This window comes from Myripristis murdjan, chromosome 21 (assembly GCF_902150065.1).
Source record: "Myripristis murdjan chromosome 21, fMyrMur1.1, whole genome shotgun sequence".
Classification (NCBI taxonomy): Eukaryota; Metazoa; Chordata; class Actinopteri; order Holocentriformes; family Holocentridae; genus Myripristis; species Myripristis murdjan.
Genome location: NC_044000.1, coordinates 10140571 through 10158646, shown reverse-complemented (window position 1 = coordinate 10158646; position 18076 = coordinate 10140571). Strand labels below are relative to the sequence as shown.

At 40.0% G+C, this 18076-nt stretch overlaps 2 protein-coding genes across 3 annotated transcripts in view; both read right to left on the bottom strand.

Annotated features, from left to right (window-relative positions):
• The window catches only part of calcrla (calcitonin receptor-like a), a 31576-nt gene extending 26191 nt beyond the window's left edge, over window positions 1-5385 (bottom strand). Inside the window, exon 1 of the mRNA XM_030081388.1 lies at window positions 5257-5385. The gene's annotated coding sequence lies outside the window, so the exon portion shown is untranslated. The remainder of the gene's footprint in view (window positions 1-5256) is intronic.
• Window positions 5386-6754: 1369 nt separating this feature from the next.
• tfpia (tissue factor pathway inhibitor a) overlaps window positions 6755-18076 on the bottom strand; it is a 42597-nt gene continuing 31275 nt past the window's right edge. For both annotated transcript variants that reach the window (XM_030081409.1, XM_030081407.1), the window contains exons 3-7: window positions 12504-12680; window positions 11256-11333; window positions 10898-10954; window positions 8254-8445; window positions 6755-7194 (exon numbers count right to left, since the gene is read on the bottom strand). In XM_030081409.1, the coding sequence (XP_029937269.1) occupies window positions 7127-7194; window positions 8254-8445; window positions 10898-10954; window positions 11256-11333; window positions 12504-12680 (572 nt within the window). In that variant the 3' untranslated portion in view covers window positions 6755-7126. The remainder of the gene's footprint in view (window positions 7195-8253; window positions 8446-10897; window positions 10955-11255; window positions 11334-12503; window positions 12681-18076) is intronic.

Below are 18076 nucleotides of genomic sequence, written 5' to 3'. Positions count from 1 at the left end.
TATTAGCACCATCAAGTTAAATGATGTGGGGACCCACTTCAAAAGCTGCTGTGGGCCTCTCTCTTGCCCTGTAGATAACTTGGAAATTGCTTCCCAAAATGTGTAACAGCACAGCTCTACACTGCAATGAAAATGCAAATTAAAACCAGTTATTCAAGACACTTACCCGGATTTAATGAAGGTTTGTGGTGTTGCTAATGGCATTCTGACTGTAAAAAGTAACAATCCTGATTTATCGATGGTGCACAGGTTGATTTTGCGAGTGCAACTGCAGGTGGACACCCATGTACAAACATTTAGTACCTTAGAAATGATAGGTATGTGATTTAAAGTGTGTCAGAAAGTGCAAAAAAGAAGGAAGGGTTTATTCTAATTATTATAATAGCTCCTTGTGCCTGATTCATCAAAGGAAAAACAGCTTATTTAACTCCCAATTGTACAGACTATTTACTGCCCAATGAAACCATGTTTGAACGTAGGCACAACCATGAAAATTATTTTTCAATCTACCAGCATCATACTTAGGCTCATTTTTCAATAAGTTCACATTATGTGACTTATATGGAAGGGATTTCCCATTGATCAGAAGCATGGATCAGGCTACATTAGCCAATTACAATGTATTTTGTTTCCTTTCATGAGGAGACTGAGAATACACTTGGTTGTTAACACCTCTGCCGAAACAGAAATATTACAACAGCCACATAAGAACCAGGAGCCTTTGCACCAGCCATTTTTAGCACCTCAAGCACTCACGCAGCGTTTATTTCAACACGGAGCTCAGAATTTCTGACTCATAAATTTCTGACCTGCGTCAACATTTCATTCACATGTTAATTTAGGAAAAATAGATGCTCACAAGAAGAAGAGACTACCTTTTCCAAAGGTGTAGAGGCAGTATTTGCTCATACTGATTCAGTTATTCAGTGATTTGCTGTTTTGTTTTGTTTTTTCCATGTGCTCTGATGCGAGCTGATCTGAAATCAGAGAAACTAGAGCTTTGAAATTATGCAAAAATTTTCAACTTGTAAGTCTGAGTTGGATGTATGTTCAGTTTGTTTTTCTAAGTTGGAATGAATGCAGCAACAGATCACTGTGATCACTGGAGAAGTTTATGGAGGACCACGGCCAAGTCCTCTGGATGGCTGGGTGAGTGTGGGAAGGTACCAAGCTGGAGTGATGGGAGGGTCTTCAAACAACATGAAAAACACCAAACTCCAGCTTGCTCCTGTGAATCTGCACTACTCCGTTGTTTACTTTGTTTCACTTTCCACCGTTCAACAGCCCCTGCTGTTATTTAATAGTCACTATGTTTAAAGAAAGCTGAAACAGTACACCTTTGAATTCAAACAGTAGCACACAGGCACAAAGTGGAGACCAAACAGTAGGTATGCACTCACCATGGGAACACACACACACACGCACGGATACACAACTTCCCGGGGACCTTTTCCCCCTTTTTGTACAGCAGAAGCCCCCTCCCACTCAGTAAATCAGGCTGTGTTGCTGGCAGTTTGTTTAGCTCACACAAACATGGAACACCCTTGGAAACCACACAGCCTCTTTCCACTGTCCAGTATCCTCTGCAGAGCACCGTGGCTCACACCGCCAGCCACCGCACACAGCCACCGCACACAGCCACAGCACCCCTGATGCTGCTTTTTGCTGAGATTCACCCCGTGACAGATCTTGTCAAGCACCTTGTATTCGAAAATTAAACTCCATAGGAAAAAATTATCTTCCATAATATATGAGCGGAAAAATTGACACAAAAGGTTTCAAAGTTCCTGAAACTGAATCCAGAACCTGCGGGGAGCTGTTGGAGAGTGATGCATATCTGCATCATTGTGCTTTTGTGTAATACGATAACCTGAGCCCGGGGTGAGTGGAGAGGAAAAAAATATAATGTGTGCCTGGGTTGCTGATTTAAGTGGTGCTGAAACACAAAGGCTCTACATGCACTTGAACGCATCTGCAGGCCAATAAAACACAAAGGAAGGATTTGAGATTAGTGTTTACAGCCCTGTCACGTCCCTTAGAGCTGCAATTAATAATTATTTTCATCACTGATTAATCTGTTCATTATTTTCTCGATTAATCAATTAGCTGTTTGGTCCATAAAATGTCAGCAAACAGCGAAAAATGTTGATCACAATTTTCCACAGGCCAAGGTGACATCCTCAAATGTCTCATTTTGTCCCAACTAACAGTCTACAACCCAGATATTTAGTTTACTGTCACAGAGCAATAAAGAAACCAGAAAAATATTCACATTTGAGAAGCTAGAATCAGAGAATTTGGGTATTTTATTCCTAAAAATGGCTCAAAATAAGTCGATTATCAAAGTTAATTTAATAACTGACAACTAATTGATGTTTCTACTAATGGTTGCGGCTCTAATGTCCCCTAATGAAATAACAGGAGGATGTGGGAGCTCAAAACTATGAAAACAGGACAGGGAATATGGCAGTGAAATCAGTAGGATGCATGTGTGCTCGCAGTACTCAAACATGCCTTTGTGATTTATGAGGGGTTAAGCAGCAAGAGTATCACCATCATTCTTGCCATGGTGGATCAGGCTACATCCGCTCCCAACGGAGGGGGAGACACCTAGCAGCAATGTTTGTATGAATGCGGATCTCTCATAACAGCATCAGATCACACACGCAAGATTAGTGACTTAACATTCCCCTTTATTGCTTTTGGGATTATTTTCCTTAGTTTGTACGATCAGATAGAGTTGAGTTGCAAATGAATATGAACCCAAACTCAGTATATGCTGCAAAATTATCGTATGACTGTATAGCCACATTAATATGCACTATGACATTAGTTCCTACTGAAGACAAGATGAATTGAGAACATTTCCCTCACTGTCTAAGTGCAAAGAAATCACCTCAGTCCTTATGCACTCCTGATTTGATAGCCACAGCTCCAGTGTGTGATTGCAGAATGCAGAACAGGACAGCTACAGTGTATCTGAATGGGATTCCACTTGAAGACTCATCCACACGCCATTGTGTAGGGATACATTCATCATACTATGGAAATGGAAAGGTCTTTAGAAGCTATGCTGTCAAGACCAGCGGGCCACCTTTGTGTCTTTGGATGTCTGAAAGCCTTTTTTTTTTTTTTTTCAATAAATCAAGCAGTCAACACCTCACATGACAGCTCGAGATGTGAATCTGATGCTGGTAGGCTGGACACAATGGCTCTTCACACACACTGCATGACATTCCCATCGCACAGTCAGCTCATATATTTAGCGTATAGGCCCAGGTCATTGGAAGATGGCAGGGCACATCCACTCACAGCCCCATCACTCAGTCCAAGGTGTCCTCACCCCTAACAGCCATGAACAGCAGAGTAAAAGTGTGTTTTTTTCTGGCATACGTTTTTCTTTCTTTTTTTTTTTTTCTATTTCTGACCTTCCTTCGGTCTACTTACGGGGAGGTCATGCCTCCTCCATCAGACAAGCTAAACCTAGAGGGTCATCATTAGTTTACTGCTGCAGCCCCTAGACTGTGGAAGAATTAAATAGATCTTTATTGTCAGCAGGAAAGGAAATCTGTCTTCTGTTTCACAAAGCTGCTAAAAAATTAATTAAAAAAAAAAAAAAAAAAAAAAAAAAAAAGACTGGGCAAAGAAGTTCCCAAAGGTGTTACATCAATAGAATCTAACTAACTAACAAATAAATAAATAAAGTAACTCAAAGCTCCGTGGGCGTTCAGTGAATCTTGTTTGTTTATCTGCCCTTTTTGAAAAGTGCATCATTTACTTACTGATTGATTGATTCATTCGTTTGTTTACACATTTATTTGGTCATTTATTTATTTATGCAATTCACGTGATTTTTTTGTGGTTATGCCAACCCTCCCTATCACTTATCGTGTCTGCCTATTTTTATGTCAATAAAGATCTTCTTTAAATAGTGCAAAAGCATAATAACATGGGGAAACAGTTTGGGCTAGGTAATGTCTGTTGTTATGAGTTAATTTTTGCAAAATTAAATGGAAAAAAAAAAAATCATGCAAAGTTCACGCACTGACCAAAAACTAAGAGACTACTCTGCCCCTCTCCAAGCTTTTCAGGCCAGAGAGTTGCCCCTGCCAATCCCCCTTTAGTGACTGAGCCACTGCATGCGTTTTCCCGGCTGTGGGATCTGCCAATTGTGACCATCGTCATCATTATCCTCCTCCTCTTTACCATCATCATCTCCTTCCTCTTTGCTGTCCAGCCCACAAACTTCCAGCATGTCCAAATCTGCTGCTTATGTAACCATGCGGATGATTTAGCAACCAGTGACCATCGCTCGGGCTCCACCACAGCCTTTGTGCTGGATTGAAGCTGAAATCACTTTTGCTTTCCCGTTGAATCACTTGGATTATGGCACGCTAAACTCCCCGGCATTTCACCCCCTCCACGGTGAAGCCATGTTATTATGATCCATCTGTGAAATCAAGCGGTAAATGTCAAGAGGGGCAAACTGTGCGTGGCCAATCCATGGCCATCGTCAACCACAGCTGAGTCAGCCCGGTTCGTCCGGTGTGTGTCATGCCAGCCCAAACTCTACTGTTAATAAGCCCGGTGGAGATGTTGAGGTATGCTGACAAATTGCCACATAATGACATGCCTCTTTGAAGGCGCTTTCCCCGCATAACCATGAACCCATCTCCACTCTGGCGCTGAATGAAACACTAGTACCCGACATGTACTGTAGCCTACATGGATCACATCATGATTGAAAAGCGGATAAAGGTGAGCCCGAGTGATTTGTTACACCATGTATGTGATGTGGAAAACAATGCACACCAGCCTACATTACACATTACATATCGCCCTTGAACGTACAGCACGCCTTATGCTGCTCAAATGATTCCAACCAGAACAATGCTGTTTTATGTCTTAATCTCATCCGACCCATTCCAGTGCAGATTCATTTTACCCAACTGTGAACGCTCTCATCTATCTGCTAACTTTTAATAATCTAATCCAGGATACTTAGTTTGGCGACAAAATATGTTCCTACACATCGTCTGGGCCTAGTCATCGATGCAGATGTATGCGCAATTGCTTCCTTCCAATTTTAAAGCCAAATTACCTGCAGCCCAGTGATGAATTAACACGGAAATTGCGCTGTCAATTGCAATTCTATTCGACATCAGCGCAGCTCAACTTGTTCAGATTATGAACGCGGGGATAACACAGCAGATTGCCCAAGATTCAACCCCATTTTAGCGTTTAAATGCCTCCTACCTGAGAGAGTACAATCCAACAGGGATGTGATCAGCGCAGGAATTGGTGGGAAGAAACTCCGGGCGATCCCAGCGTGTCCTCAGTCTGCAGAGCTGCGGTGCCGAGCGGCGTACGCTGCCGATCCGAGGCGCTCAATGAGCGCAGTTGGAGAGGGGAGCCGCTGTCAGGTTGAGGTTGGAAGGCAACCCACTACTTCCTGTTACATCACACATTAGCCTACAGCTGAGGGCTTGGGAGCTGTTTCCAGTTTTACACAATGCATGAGGTTTGCCGCTCAACTTACCCAGTCCCACGGGCTTTTAAATGCACTGTTAGTCAAGTTATAATGTGACACTTCACTGATCCCTGCACTCTCTCCGCCTTTAGCCCACCACTGGGGAATAGCATGACGTGTCTTGCTCACAGGCACTTCGGCAGGGCAACTGCCTGCCAACACAAGGGCCTGAACCCACATCTTCCAGTTAAAAGATGGACTTTGTAGGCACAGGGCCACCCTACACTCTCAGAAAATCAAGCACATACATTGCACCTTTAGGGGTACAGCAGCTTGTACCCTCTAAGGTGCAGCTTTTGTACCCTTGACACTGGGATCCTATTTGTCCCTTTGTGGTTTGTACCTTATAGAGACCAGCTTTATTCCTGTAATAATAACTGTATCATCTGTTTTTCATATCCACAAATCTACAAAACTTATTTCATTTCAAGGCTACTGAACCATAAACAAGTTAAAATCTACCTTGAATTAATATTAGACAAGGATTAGACAACCCTATTAGATTAGGATTAGACAACCCTGATACTCCTGATAACAGCAATGACAGCTAAATCACAAGCACAAAATGGGAAGATGCTGATATTTAATTAGCTGATTCAACATAAAAACAATATATTTATGTATTCAAAGCAACATGTGCCAGTCCAATTCATTACAGCTTGTCGCCATAAGACTGGACAATGAGGCAAAACACTTAACACAAATGAGATTACTGCTGTGAAGCTCTTTGAAAATTCAACTTTATACAACACTGCCCTCCTCTGTTACTGGTGACAACAACACTTGATGGAGATTTATTACCGTAGGAGACTGCATTTTATTGATAAAACAAGCCTTTATATTCAGTCTAACACACATACAGTATAAACAGCAATGACTTTGCACACACTGATTTATTGCTATGACAGCAAGGCCATCCTGAGTAATGTGTTTGCTTGAAAACAATGCATTTATTGGAGCTGTGTTCAATGTGTTGCTCCTGGATTGAGGAGAGTCTGGGACTGTTTAATTTGCTAATGGCAGTGTTCACATTGATTAATCCTGGAGCTATACCACTAACAATTGTGGAAAACATCAGTTACATAGAGTGAGTATGGAGACAATAATGTTGCTGCTGCGGAAAAGAAATGCTGCATTTTTAATGTTTTTTTTATGTCCTTACTTGAACTTGAAGTTAACATGTTCATTGATGTTCATGACCTGAAACATTAAAACTCCACTTTATAATTTTGAGCAAGTTTATTCATTTGTAGAAAACATTTTTTACAGAAACAGTATATATATATATTTTTTAACCCAACAGCTGTGATATGCAAAGCATCAGTGTTCAGAAGTGCTATTTAGAATGCATCTAAGCCAAACAAATATGTTCTTTGTCTAAATGACATGCATTACATTTCTTGAAATACTGAAAGAATGCAGCAGAGATATGGCACATTGCGTGTGGCTACAACACAGCAAAATGCAGATTTATCTCATGTAATGTGTACACATGGACTGCAGCACTACAAAACAATAGATATGTAAAGGTTACAAATATTTACATAAATAAAGGTGACAACAAGGCACTGTATGGTCTAATGCGAAGCTGAGTGTTCAGACTGAGTGAAATGCGATATTGTTGATGTTTTTCTTCCTTATTCGGATCATCTTCATGCCATGATCTGAAACAGCACAAAACAGCAGAGGGGAAAATAAGTTCACTGAAGGAGTAGAATCAGTAATCGCCCTGTCATAAAGGTGTTTGTAACTACTGTACTATAGGTGTCTTTGGCTATTTGAAGTTATTTGGTTACGACAGCACCTCCTAGTGGCCAAATGCCATCAAATATGGCATGGCAGCTGAGCAGTTTTAACTTCAAAAATTCACAACAACTAAAATAAAATTCTAGAGAAAGAAAAAGCGCATACAGTACAAATTAAAACAAGAGACTGGATATCTGCAGATTCACATTCCGGCATGTCTGAACATCATTTGAATCGTGATGTGGTGGATCTAAAGAATCTCTGTGTCAATTGAATAAAGACTTGTGGAGATGAAGACATTCATTGGGTTTGTATGTTTTGAAAAATACAGTGTGATGGACACCACAGGTTGCAGTGAGGCAAACTTTTATCACACGAGTGGATGTGCTGAAAAGATTTTGGCTCTCTATGATCCACATTGTAGTATTCATGATTTGTTGGAGTTTTGACTACAGTTTTAATTTAATAAAAAAAAGTGTGCTTTTGCTTGTAAACCACACCCTTTTTGGGAAATCATGGCCCAACTGCATACAATGGATTGGACATGACCTGAGAACATGTGGAAAAGGTTTCATGCAAATTCCTGCAGCTGATTCTGGGATATAAACTTGTTAAAGCCACCTAATGTTGGAGATGTTTTTGGACGAGTGCTAAGACCGCACACAGAGAAATTTATTTTGAGTTTTGCATTGATTCGGTGGTTGATGGGTTATGGCTTTTTAAACTCTGCAAACCATTTGTGGCTCTCACAGTTTAGAAATGTACAGCCCATGGGATAAATACTAATAGCTACCAACTTTGGATTACTAAAAGATCTACTGGCTCTAGTCACTTGATGTATTCTATTATGAAAAACTATGAAACTATGAAAAATTTGCAAAACCGCCAGAGTCAAGCCCTTTAAGAAATATCAAATGATAATTTTTTTTAAAATCAAAATGGTAATAATCAGTTTGAAAATGACCTTAAAATCATACCTTTACTCCTGATGTTCATGCACACCTTCATGCAGTGCCTCCTGTGGGTAAAGTTGTTCTTGTTGCCTTCACAGCCACTGTAGCGAAACATGTGGCACCTTTTGGTGTTGGGGTTGTAGGCAAACCTCCTCTCTGCCCCGTCACACGTTCCCCTGTCAATAGGGGTCATGCAGAACTCTGGTGGCCTGAAATCTGCAAACCACAGAGACATCGGAAAAAAAGTTTTATTTTCTGAGCTGTATATTTTTGGGAAAGCAATGTCTTCGAAATATTTTCCAATAATGGCAAACTCAGTAAATTTCAAGTGAAACACAAAACCTGCTCCTAAAGCACAATGATGACAATACAAATTATGTCTGACTGCCTTTCATCATTTTTTTTTTCTTACACAGACACTTTATATCCAACTTTGTACCTGATTTCAGTCCTGTCTGTTGGCTAAAAGTCTATTAAATGACAGATCTAAAAGAGTGAGTTAATAAATCCCTGCTGAGTTTATCCTGTGCTTGCTTCCTGCAGAGCTTTGTGCTTTCTCCATTTGTTCAGCCATTGTACTGTATAAACTTGTGATTGTCAAAGCAATTACAAGTCTAGACCTGCTATTAACTTTGCAAATGATTCTTTTAGACGTCGTCACAGTGAGAAAACAGAGTCGCGATCCAGGTGTAAGAGTTTGTTAGCTGGTTTGAGCACTCTATTCAATAACTCATCATATCAAAGAATACATATATGTAAACAGATTTCCATAGGAGCCAACCTGCATAAAAAAAAAAAAAAAGCCAGATGAGGTGGTGCAGTGGTACAGGAAATATTTGGGGACAGTAAACAGCATGTGACAATAAACCTAACTTTGATCTGCAAAAAGGATGGGAAGATTTGAGTGTAGTGCAGTTGAGTGTAAATGGTCCTCACTTCAACTGACACTTTGCAGTTGATGGATTGATTTACACTTTCTTGTCAACTTCATTTATAACAGCACATAACAAAAAAGAAATTAAAATAGTCACTGAGGACAATACTTAGTGCACTGCAGACATCAAGTCGCTTCAGCATACAGTGAATCCGGGATTGTATGCTTCTCATTTAACATTAGGATTGGCTAATACACAAAAGATTGCTTCAGTCTGACCCTATTAAAACATGGAAGCCTGTAACTCCAATTTAATGAGAGCTGTAGCTATTCCCTGTTCAGAACATGGAAGAGGTTAGAGACAATAATTAGACAATAATGTTGGCCAGCCTCAGTATGTTATTATGGTAGGCTGATTCATAAAGTTTATCAAGTGGTGGTCCTACAGTCATAGATCAGATTTTCACATGGTGAAGCAATTTAGATTTTAAAGGAGTGGTCAAACTCTTGTACCATGTGTCATTGCAATACGGTTGAGCACTCAGAATCACAGATATAAAGAAAGTAAGAGTAGAATTTGTTTGTTTAGCACTAGAAGACCTAAGACTTGTGAAAGTGCTTGTTTCTTATTTAACTGAAATCTTTTGAACTCCTTTAACAATCTGTTGTTTCAATAATCTTACAAAAAGACAGCCTCTTTAACTTCAATAATTTGGGAGAGGGCTGAGATGGAAGTATGGGGGCGAACTTGCTGTGTGCTTGGTGGTCCTTTGAATTTCTTCCCCTGGCACCAGTGAGCAGATAATGACTGATTTAATGTAATTTTATTTTTTAATTGTGTCAACAGATCATACAGTACCTCAAGGATGTTTCTGTTTCAAGTGGAAACAACATATTATCTCACTGATTTCCCATCACCCTATTTTCTTTCATTCTTTCTTTCCTTCTTTTTCTCTATTTCCTTTCCGTGTATTTTTTGTATCTTTCTTTCTGCTCTCTCTCTGGTACCATGTTCTGACATGCAGTGTTAACCACTGACATTAAGAGTGTACCTAATAAAAAAATCCACAAGATGTCAGCCTTTGGTTAAGAAATGTGGACCTTCATGAGGAACACCATGCAGACAGCTTATCTCCTAACTCCAGAACACCCAGCCTCCAGATTTTCTAACGAGGCTGAACTTTATAATGTTTCTTTGCAATAAATAAATGCTAATACTCTGACCTGATGCAGATCATTACATCCCCCATAGTTTTCCTACTTTTATGTAACGATCTGACACCTTGTTAATGTTGGAGAACTCATCACAAAATCAAATTCTGCACCAAATTTTGAAAGAAAGAAAGAAAGAAAGAAAAAGAAAGAAAGAAAGAATGAAAGAAAGAAAGAATAGATATGAAAGTGGAACCATTGAGACACACACCCACACGTCCTGAAACTTTGCATCAATATTTTCTGTCAAGAATGAAACTCAGGGAATTAAAAAAAAATCATAACTCTTTTAAAGAGCTGATGCAAACTAAAAAAGGACCCCCTGTGCTTTCCTGCTGCAGCACAAAAGAGCTTGGGAACATGGTAGTGATGTGCTGTGCAAGACGGATTGCCCATAACACTAATAATGGGCTTTCTTCACCTTAGAAAATAAAACATGAAAAAAAAAAAAAACAGTTTTAATATCAAATGTAATTTCACTCATAGTAATCACTGTTTCTGGACTGACAATGGTCATCAAGCTGTTACTGATTCAGAAAGCAGCCTCATGAAGCCTGCCACATATACAGTTACTGGTCTCACCTGTCGGCTGCTGATGGGAGTACAGCTGCACTTGAGGTTGGCTTATAGCAACTTCCCCTTCAAAGCAAATACATGAAAGCATCAGTCATTTTAGCTGTGACCTGATTCACTTAGAGGAAAGTAAGCTATGCAAAACACATATCTGGAATTACAAAACAGTTTTTTCTTATGTACTACATTGCTTGTTTGTGTGAGTGATTTACTTGAACACAGTTTGTGCTATTGTGCCTATAATCTGTCCTACATTCTACATTGTGCTACATTTGTCTCTGGGAACTGCATATTGTTTTCCACCTTTATCCAAATGCAAAGTGGCCTGCTGTAGTGGTGATAATTACAATCATGACAGTTGTCTTACCAGTTACTTTGAGTGGCTGTGTGTTGGATTCTCTAGTCGGCTCTGCACTAATAACTTCTGGTGCCTTGGTGGTTTTAACTGTAGTGAACCAAAGAAAGACAAACAACATTTATTTCGTTATAGAATCATAGCCGGATTGTGCTGTTAGCCTAAGTTGAACCATCTCGGGGCAAACTTAAACTTCTATAAAGCTACTGCATAAAGCTCCTTGTGCTGTGGGGAACATCAAAATGCAATGCAGAACTGGGTGAACTGAACAGGGTGGAAACTCTGGCTAGAAATACCATACTGATTATAATGTGAATTTTAGAGCCAGGAGTGCCCTGTGGCTGGCCCAGAGTTAGAAAAAATGTAATTAAATCCCAGTGATCAAATCATAGTTTTAGCATTTAACATGTTTTAATTGAACTGGTATCAGTGTAAAGGAGTTTGGGGGCCTCCAAACATACATCATTACAGGTTACTAATGAAACAAGGCTGTCATTTGTTTGAAGTTATTATCAAAAAAACATGTTGCGCATTAATTTCAGTACTTGGTGCTGTTGGTGGAACTGGTCACAGTAGAGCAACGTGCTCATTATTTTCTTTGACAAATTTAATATCTAAATGACTTGTAAGTCGTGCGTAAGTCTGGCATAATTGAATGTGCTCTGGTCACTTTAAAACTATTTAAATGCTAAATCCAGGTGGAACGTGATTTCACGGTGAGCAAAAATCCATCAAAAAGTTAATTTTCTGAGGTAAAACTATTTTCATTATGTCACCACTCTGAAATGAGTTTCCTCTCATTTGCTGTGTAGCAACTGTGCTCCTCCGTGCAGCGGCGGCCTTGGCTGTCTGCGAGCCTAGTGGTATATAAATCACACCATGCATGTTTCTCCACAAGAGAAGCACGCAAATAATTATTTCTCCTGGGCCACACTGATGAGCTTATAATGATGGGTAAAAATGGCTATTACCTTAACTCTAGGAGGCCAAAGTATTTGACCACTGAGGCTGGCACGGGGGTGCTAGCTTTGATGCTTTAAGCAGCAGGGGAGACCTTAAAATAACAATTCTATTTTTATTAAGTACTGTCCATTTTATGCTTCTACTAAAACGACGGCATCCTGAGCATCCAAAGCTGCTGAGCACAACACCATTCAAGATTTTACTGGGGATACTGAATCAGGACCTTGTGGTGCCACTGCCTCGACAGCTTGGGGGTGTGTGCCAGTTTCTTAGAGGACAACGGTTCAAAAGTCTTACCTGGGTTCATGCATTTCGCCTGGCACTCTGCCATGCTCCTGAAATTGTTGGCATTGCCAAAGCAGCCGCCGTAAAAGAAATGCTTGCACTCCTGACTCTCGCTGTCAAAGAAGTAACGCGTCACCAGGCCTCGACAGGGTCCAGGGGCCTCCGCTAAATGACAGGGGTTCTTGTCAGCTAGAGGAACAAGAGAGAGGAACAGTTCTGAGAAATGAAGAAAAGACTTTATTATAGCTTACACGTAACACTATATTATTCATTCTCTTGCAAAAATACCACAGGTAACAGATTTGTTTCTATCGAATGTATTGATGCGTTACGTGTGACATATACCATTTCTGAATGTTACATTTCTTGAAGGTTAATCACTGTCATTCTGTTGACCACATACTATAACTACTGACTCACTGAATGCACAGACGTATGTTTGAAGGTAGGTCTGTCATGCTTGACTGTGAGAAGAAATCAACACTACCTTTCACATTGTACCATCCTTCACTTTGTTTGTATTGATCGCTGTTTCTTCTTAGTTTCTATGTTGATGTTGTTTGGAACATGAGGTTCCAATAAAAAGGATAAATTATTCTCACACAGATCCCCTTAACAAAGTCAGATAAAAACAAAATAAAAGCAAAACCCCATAACATGCTTTACCGCTTGAATTGAATTCTGAGTTTTGCTATGAAAGCATAATTTGCTCCAAATTGCCCTAATTGGTAAATTGCTTGTTTCTACAGGTATGAAAAATCAAGTTACAAAGCGAAAAATGCTATTAACTTGTGCGTTTGACACAAAGCCTTGAGCAGTGAGTGGCAGATATGAACAGAAAAGTGAGTTCAATTCAATAAAACTAAACTTTCTTGAAAAGAAAACACAAGTAAGACGAGAAGATGGGTGGGGACACAGTAATAAATGCAGACCAGAGCTGTGGGAAAGAAGACTAAGAGAGAAAAGTTCTGTTACTATAATACATGTGCACATAGAGAATAAATGAATCCAGAATTGGAAAGACAACTCATAGAGTTAAAGATAAAGATGTTGGAGGAAAAAATACAGTGAAAGAGGTGGCAAAGCTGAATGAACATGACCAACTTGATCTTAAAAGCAGACTCTGAATTAGAGTCTGCCTAGCTCCTGCAGTATTCTTTTCAGTCCCTGCGACTCATCCAGCAAACCTCTGCCCACAAGGTTTTCAACTCTCACAAATTTCCTCCTGCTACACCATTATCCACGTTGCAGAAACTGGCCTCCTGGTCATCACTCCCCCTGGCCTTGATTGTTCCTTTTCCAGTCTCCCCAATAACAGAATGTCATTCCCAGTCCAGTCAGCAGCACGGAGTCATTCCCTATCTTCCATTGTAAAAAGAAAATTCATCATTTCAAGCAATGCCTCATGTTCCCTGGTGAACTCTATCCCCTCTCCTGTATCTTCATACCACTTGCTGTGATTTTTCTTTTCAAAAAAGAAGCTCTTATTCTTCCTGTTTCTCTTCATAGCACTTGTCTCGTATATTTTATCATCCCACAGTCTAGAAATATTGGAACATTTACAGGGCATTGCAGCTCTAACTCTTAGACAGCTTACTACTTGCTGCTTGTTTTAATCCTGGATGTGACAGTCTGAGTACTTATCATTTATTTCCTTTTATCTTAAGCGGGGCACACCGATCATGTAATTTTGTTTCAAATATATGTTATGCTGAAGTTTGGAGTAGCTGAGTCAGACTGTGCTCACTTGTGGCAAATCCACACAGACATAGACATGCACAGACACAGAAGACATATGGGTGAATAATTTACTTACTCTGTGCATTTGCAGGACCTGCCTCCCCCATATAAGCTGCTGGCCTGAAGCCAGAATGCTATAGGTGAGATGCAATAAAAATTCTCCTATTATCGTACCACCTAAAGCAAGGACATCCAAATGTGTTTTTTTTTTTTTTTTTTTTTTTTTTTACATATGTGATTAGAATATATTACCCAAGTACCTGTAAGTTCTCAAAGGACACTTTAAATGTAGCTACCAGAGTCAAACCTGTGTAGGATTTAAAAAGCTCTATGTCTCTTAATTGTGAAGGCTACAGGATGGCTTCTAAATCGGCAGACCACGCCCTGCCCAAACCTGCACGGGTGTCCTTGAGCAAAGCCATGCATGGACATCAATCTGCTCCCTTCAATGTCCAGATGGGAGACACCACAAAGGCTGGTTGAGAATGACAGAGCTGTTGGACGTCCAGGTCCAGACAGTTGAACAAATACTTGTGACCAAATAGACATTGTGGTGGGAACAGAAAACAGCAGTGGTGATAGATGCCCGTAGCAATCCCCAGTGACAGCAGCGTCAGGAGGAAAGAACGTGAGAAGCAGGAGAAGTACATGGGACTGAATGAGGAACTGGGGAAGATATTGAAAATGAAGACCAAAGTGGTCCCAGTGTTGACAGGAGCAATCAAGCCTGTGACCCCCGCCTCCAAACTGGGAGAACAGTTGGAGCCCCCAAACTGGCTCCAACAGATCTAAGGAATAACAACTTCGATTTCTGTCCAGAAAAGTGCAGTGCAGTGAACAACTAAGATACAGAGCAGACTCCCCAAACTCCCAAGTCTCTGGTCGGGGACTAAGATTTAGGATGATACACACACCCCATCTGTTTAGTATGAATAATGCACAGCTAGCTCGGCTAGCTCCATCATATGGGAGTCCATCAGAGAACTGGCTGTGCACAAATAATTTGGTGAAATACATAACCAGTCTGGAAATAGAGATGTCTGAAAAAAGTTTGTTGTGACATGAAAATGTATTAATTTGGTAACTTTATGAGGGATAGTATGATACAGTGTATCTGTTTTCAAACTGAGCTTGCTGTCTTTAGGCCGAGTGCGTCCTCCAAAGCACTACAAAGGGGGCTTGAGAAGAATCACCCCAGTTAAAGACACAATCATTTACTTGTTCAATTGTGCAAATGACTATAATGTAGTGATGAGTGTTGTTGATGACACCAGTCGATCCACTGTTACTCTGATGGCAGCTGAGAACTTGAGGTCTGAACATATTCTCTGTTTGGTTTCTGGGAAAATCCCCATGAGTGATGTTAGCCAGGCTAACAAGCTTTGCCATTTGTTGCTCAGGTGAGTAACACATGCTGTGCTCAGCTAACTTTAGCCACACACTTCTATTACTTTCTACTTCCCACCACAATGTCTATTTCCCAGATCTTAGCTTCAAGTCTCACATTAATAAGGTGACGAAGACATCATTCTTCCACCTTAGAAACATCGCTAAAGTGCGACCATTTATAAATCAAAAAGATGCTGAACAACTAATACATGCTTTTATCTCAAGCAGACTTGACTACTGCAACGTACTTTTTACCGGCCTCCCAAAGAAAACTACTGACAGACTTCAGCTTATCCAAAACTCTGCTGCTCGCTTATTAACCAGAACCAGGAAGAGAGAGCATATTAGTCCGGTCTTAGCTGCCCTACACTGGCTCCCTGTAACATTTAGAGTTGACTTTAAGGTTCTCCTATTTGTATACAAAGCACTTCATGGGCTAGGACCGAGCTACATTGCCAACTCTCTTATTGGCTATGCACCCCAAAGAACACTGCGATCGTCTGCTGCTGACTTATTGGTTCCCTACAACAGTCGAAGGAAAATTGGGGATGCCGCCTTTATTACTTACGCCCCTAAGCTTTGGAACACACTACCTTTAGACATCAGGGAAGCCAGCTCACTAGACATCTTTAAAAGAAGATTAAAGACCCACCTTTTCACTTTAGCCTTTAACTAGCTCCTATTTTATTCCACACTGTTGTCTTTTATTGTTTTATTTGCATCTTTTGTTTTATTTCAAATTTTATTTCAATTTTTAGCCTTTTCTTTTTAATTCCACCCTGTGCTGTGTTTTATTCTTTTTAATGTTTTATTTAATGTGTTTTCAAATGTTCTTCTTTTTATTGTGAAGCACTTTGAGCTGCAATTCTTGTATGAAGGGTGCTATACAAATAAAGTTTTATTATTATTATTATTATTACTTTGCTTTCACTATAGGCTATGTGTAAATGTCTGTCTGTCACTATGCTCAAAAAACAGCTTGATCCTGCAGAGCATTACAACTTGTTACAGCCTAAAACATTTTTGCCTTGCTGCTTGATTCTGCTTGTGGCTCCTTTACACATTTGTAGCCTTGTATGTAAACCTAACCTATATTCTGCTGTAAAAATACTGACTCTAAATATGTTTAATCAAACAGTTTTCGTATTATAACTCTCATACTCCTCAAAATGTATACAGACAGTGGCAAGAATAGCCACTAGATGGTGCTTAAGCTGATAAAAGTACACACATGTACCTTTAACATTAACAAACAGCTATTTTGGGGTTTGTTAGTTAAAAACTTAATTGCTAACAGTCTAAATTAGCAGAGCAACCAATGTTGACATCATCTTTTAACTAATAACCTCTAATGCTAGATTCTAGTACAAATTAGCTTATGTGCACATCATCAGCAAAGACCTGAGGACATTTACTGTGGCCCCAGGAATGTCTTGCTTTGTCCGAATGCCCTCAAGTTTATCAGTAATTTCCATTATCTTTCATGTAATAATCTCCTATCTTAATTAAAGCACTATCATTGTGACATTTCAAGAGGTGACACAGACTTACAAGAACGGGGAAAGAGATGTGTCAAAGGGTAGTCTCGCCCTCTTGCACTGATGAATAATTCAGAGACAGCTCTCGATGAAGGTTGGGAGGGTGGAAAAGGTGATTTATGTTTTGCAGGAGAATTATCGGTCAGCGCTTTTCATAACGAGTAGATGTGAATCATATGGCCCACCGTCTTCGAGAGGTTTGGCCGATCTCCAAAAAGAACAATATTTCAGCAAAATTGACTTTAAGATTTAAGGCACAGGTGTATGGTTTTGAGGGAGTCTGTTTTGTATCTGTAGAAATTTATTTTTTGCATGTTTTTGCCCCGTCTGAAAGGAATACCCATCAGACGGAAAATAAATTCTAAGCGAAACTGAAACAGTTTTTAGGACAATGTAAGACGAATCTACTGCAAACTATCAATGTTTAGATTAAATTGATTGTTTTGGGACTATGCCACAGTTTCTTTTTTCCTACGTGCCTCTGTATCTCCCACTCTCTCTCCTCCACACTGGCTGACTTTCTCCCTCTTTTCTTCCTTCACTTTTCTGTGACTACTTATGAAAGCTTTTATTGTGTGTGACTAAAAGTGCTGACATGGTCTTGGCCTTGGGTCTCTTGTGCACGAAACATCATTGATCTCTAATGGAATTAATCCAGCTAAATAAAATAAATGAACAGAAAAATAAATGAATGCAGGCGTAAAAATACCCTTGGCCACTGGATGGAGACAGATATAATCCAATTGCACAGCAAGACAACAGCACTAACAGACAATCCCCATTCCAGAAAGACCAATGAGGAGTTTCACCGCTAGAAGACTAATGTTTAAGCCTTGACTCACCACAGCCAACACATTGGCTTTTCCTTTAATCACATCATTTATGGATGCCTACACAGATACATCTTTTAGAAAGGCT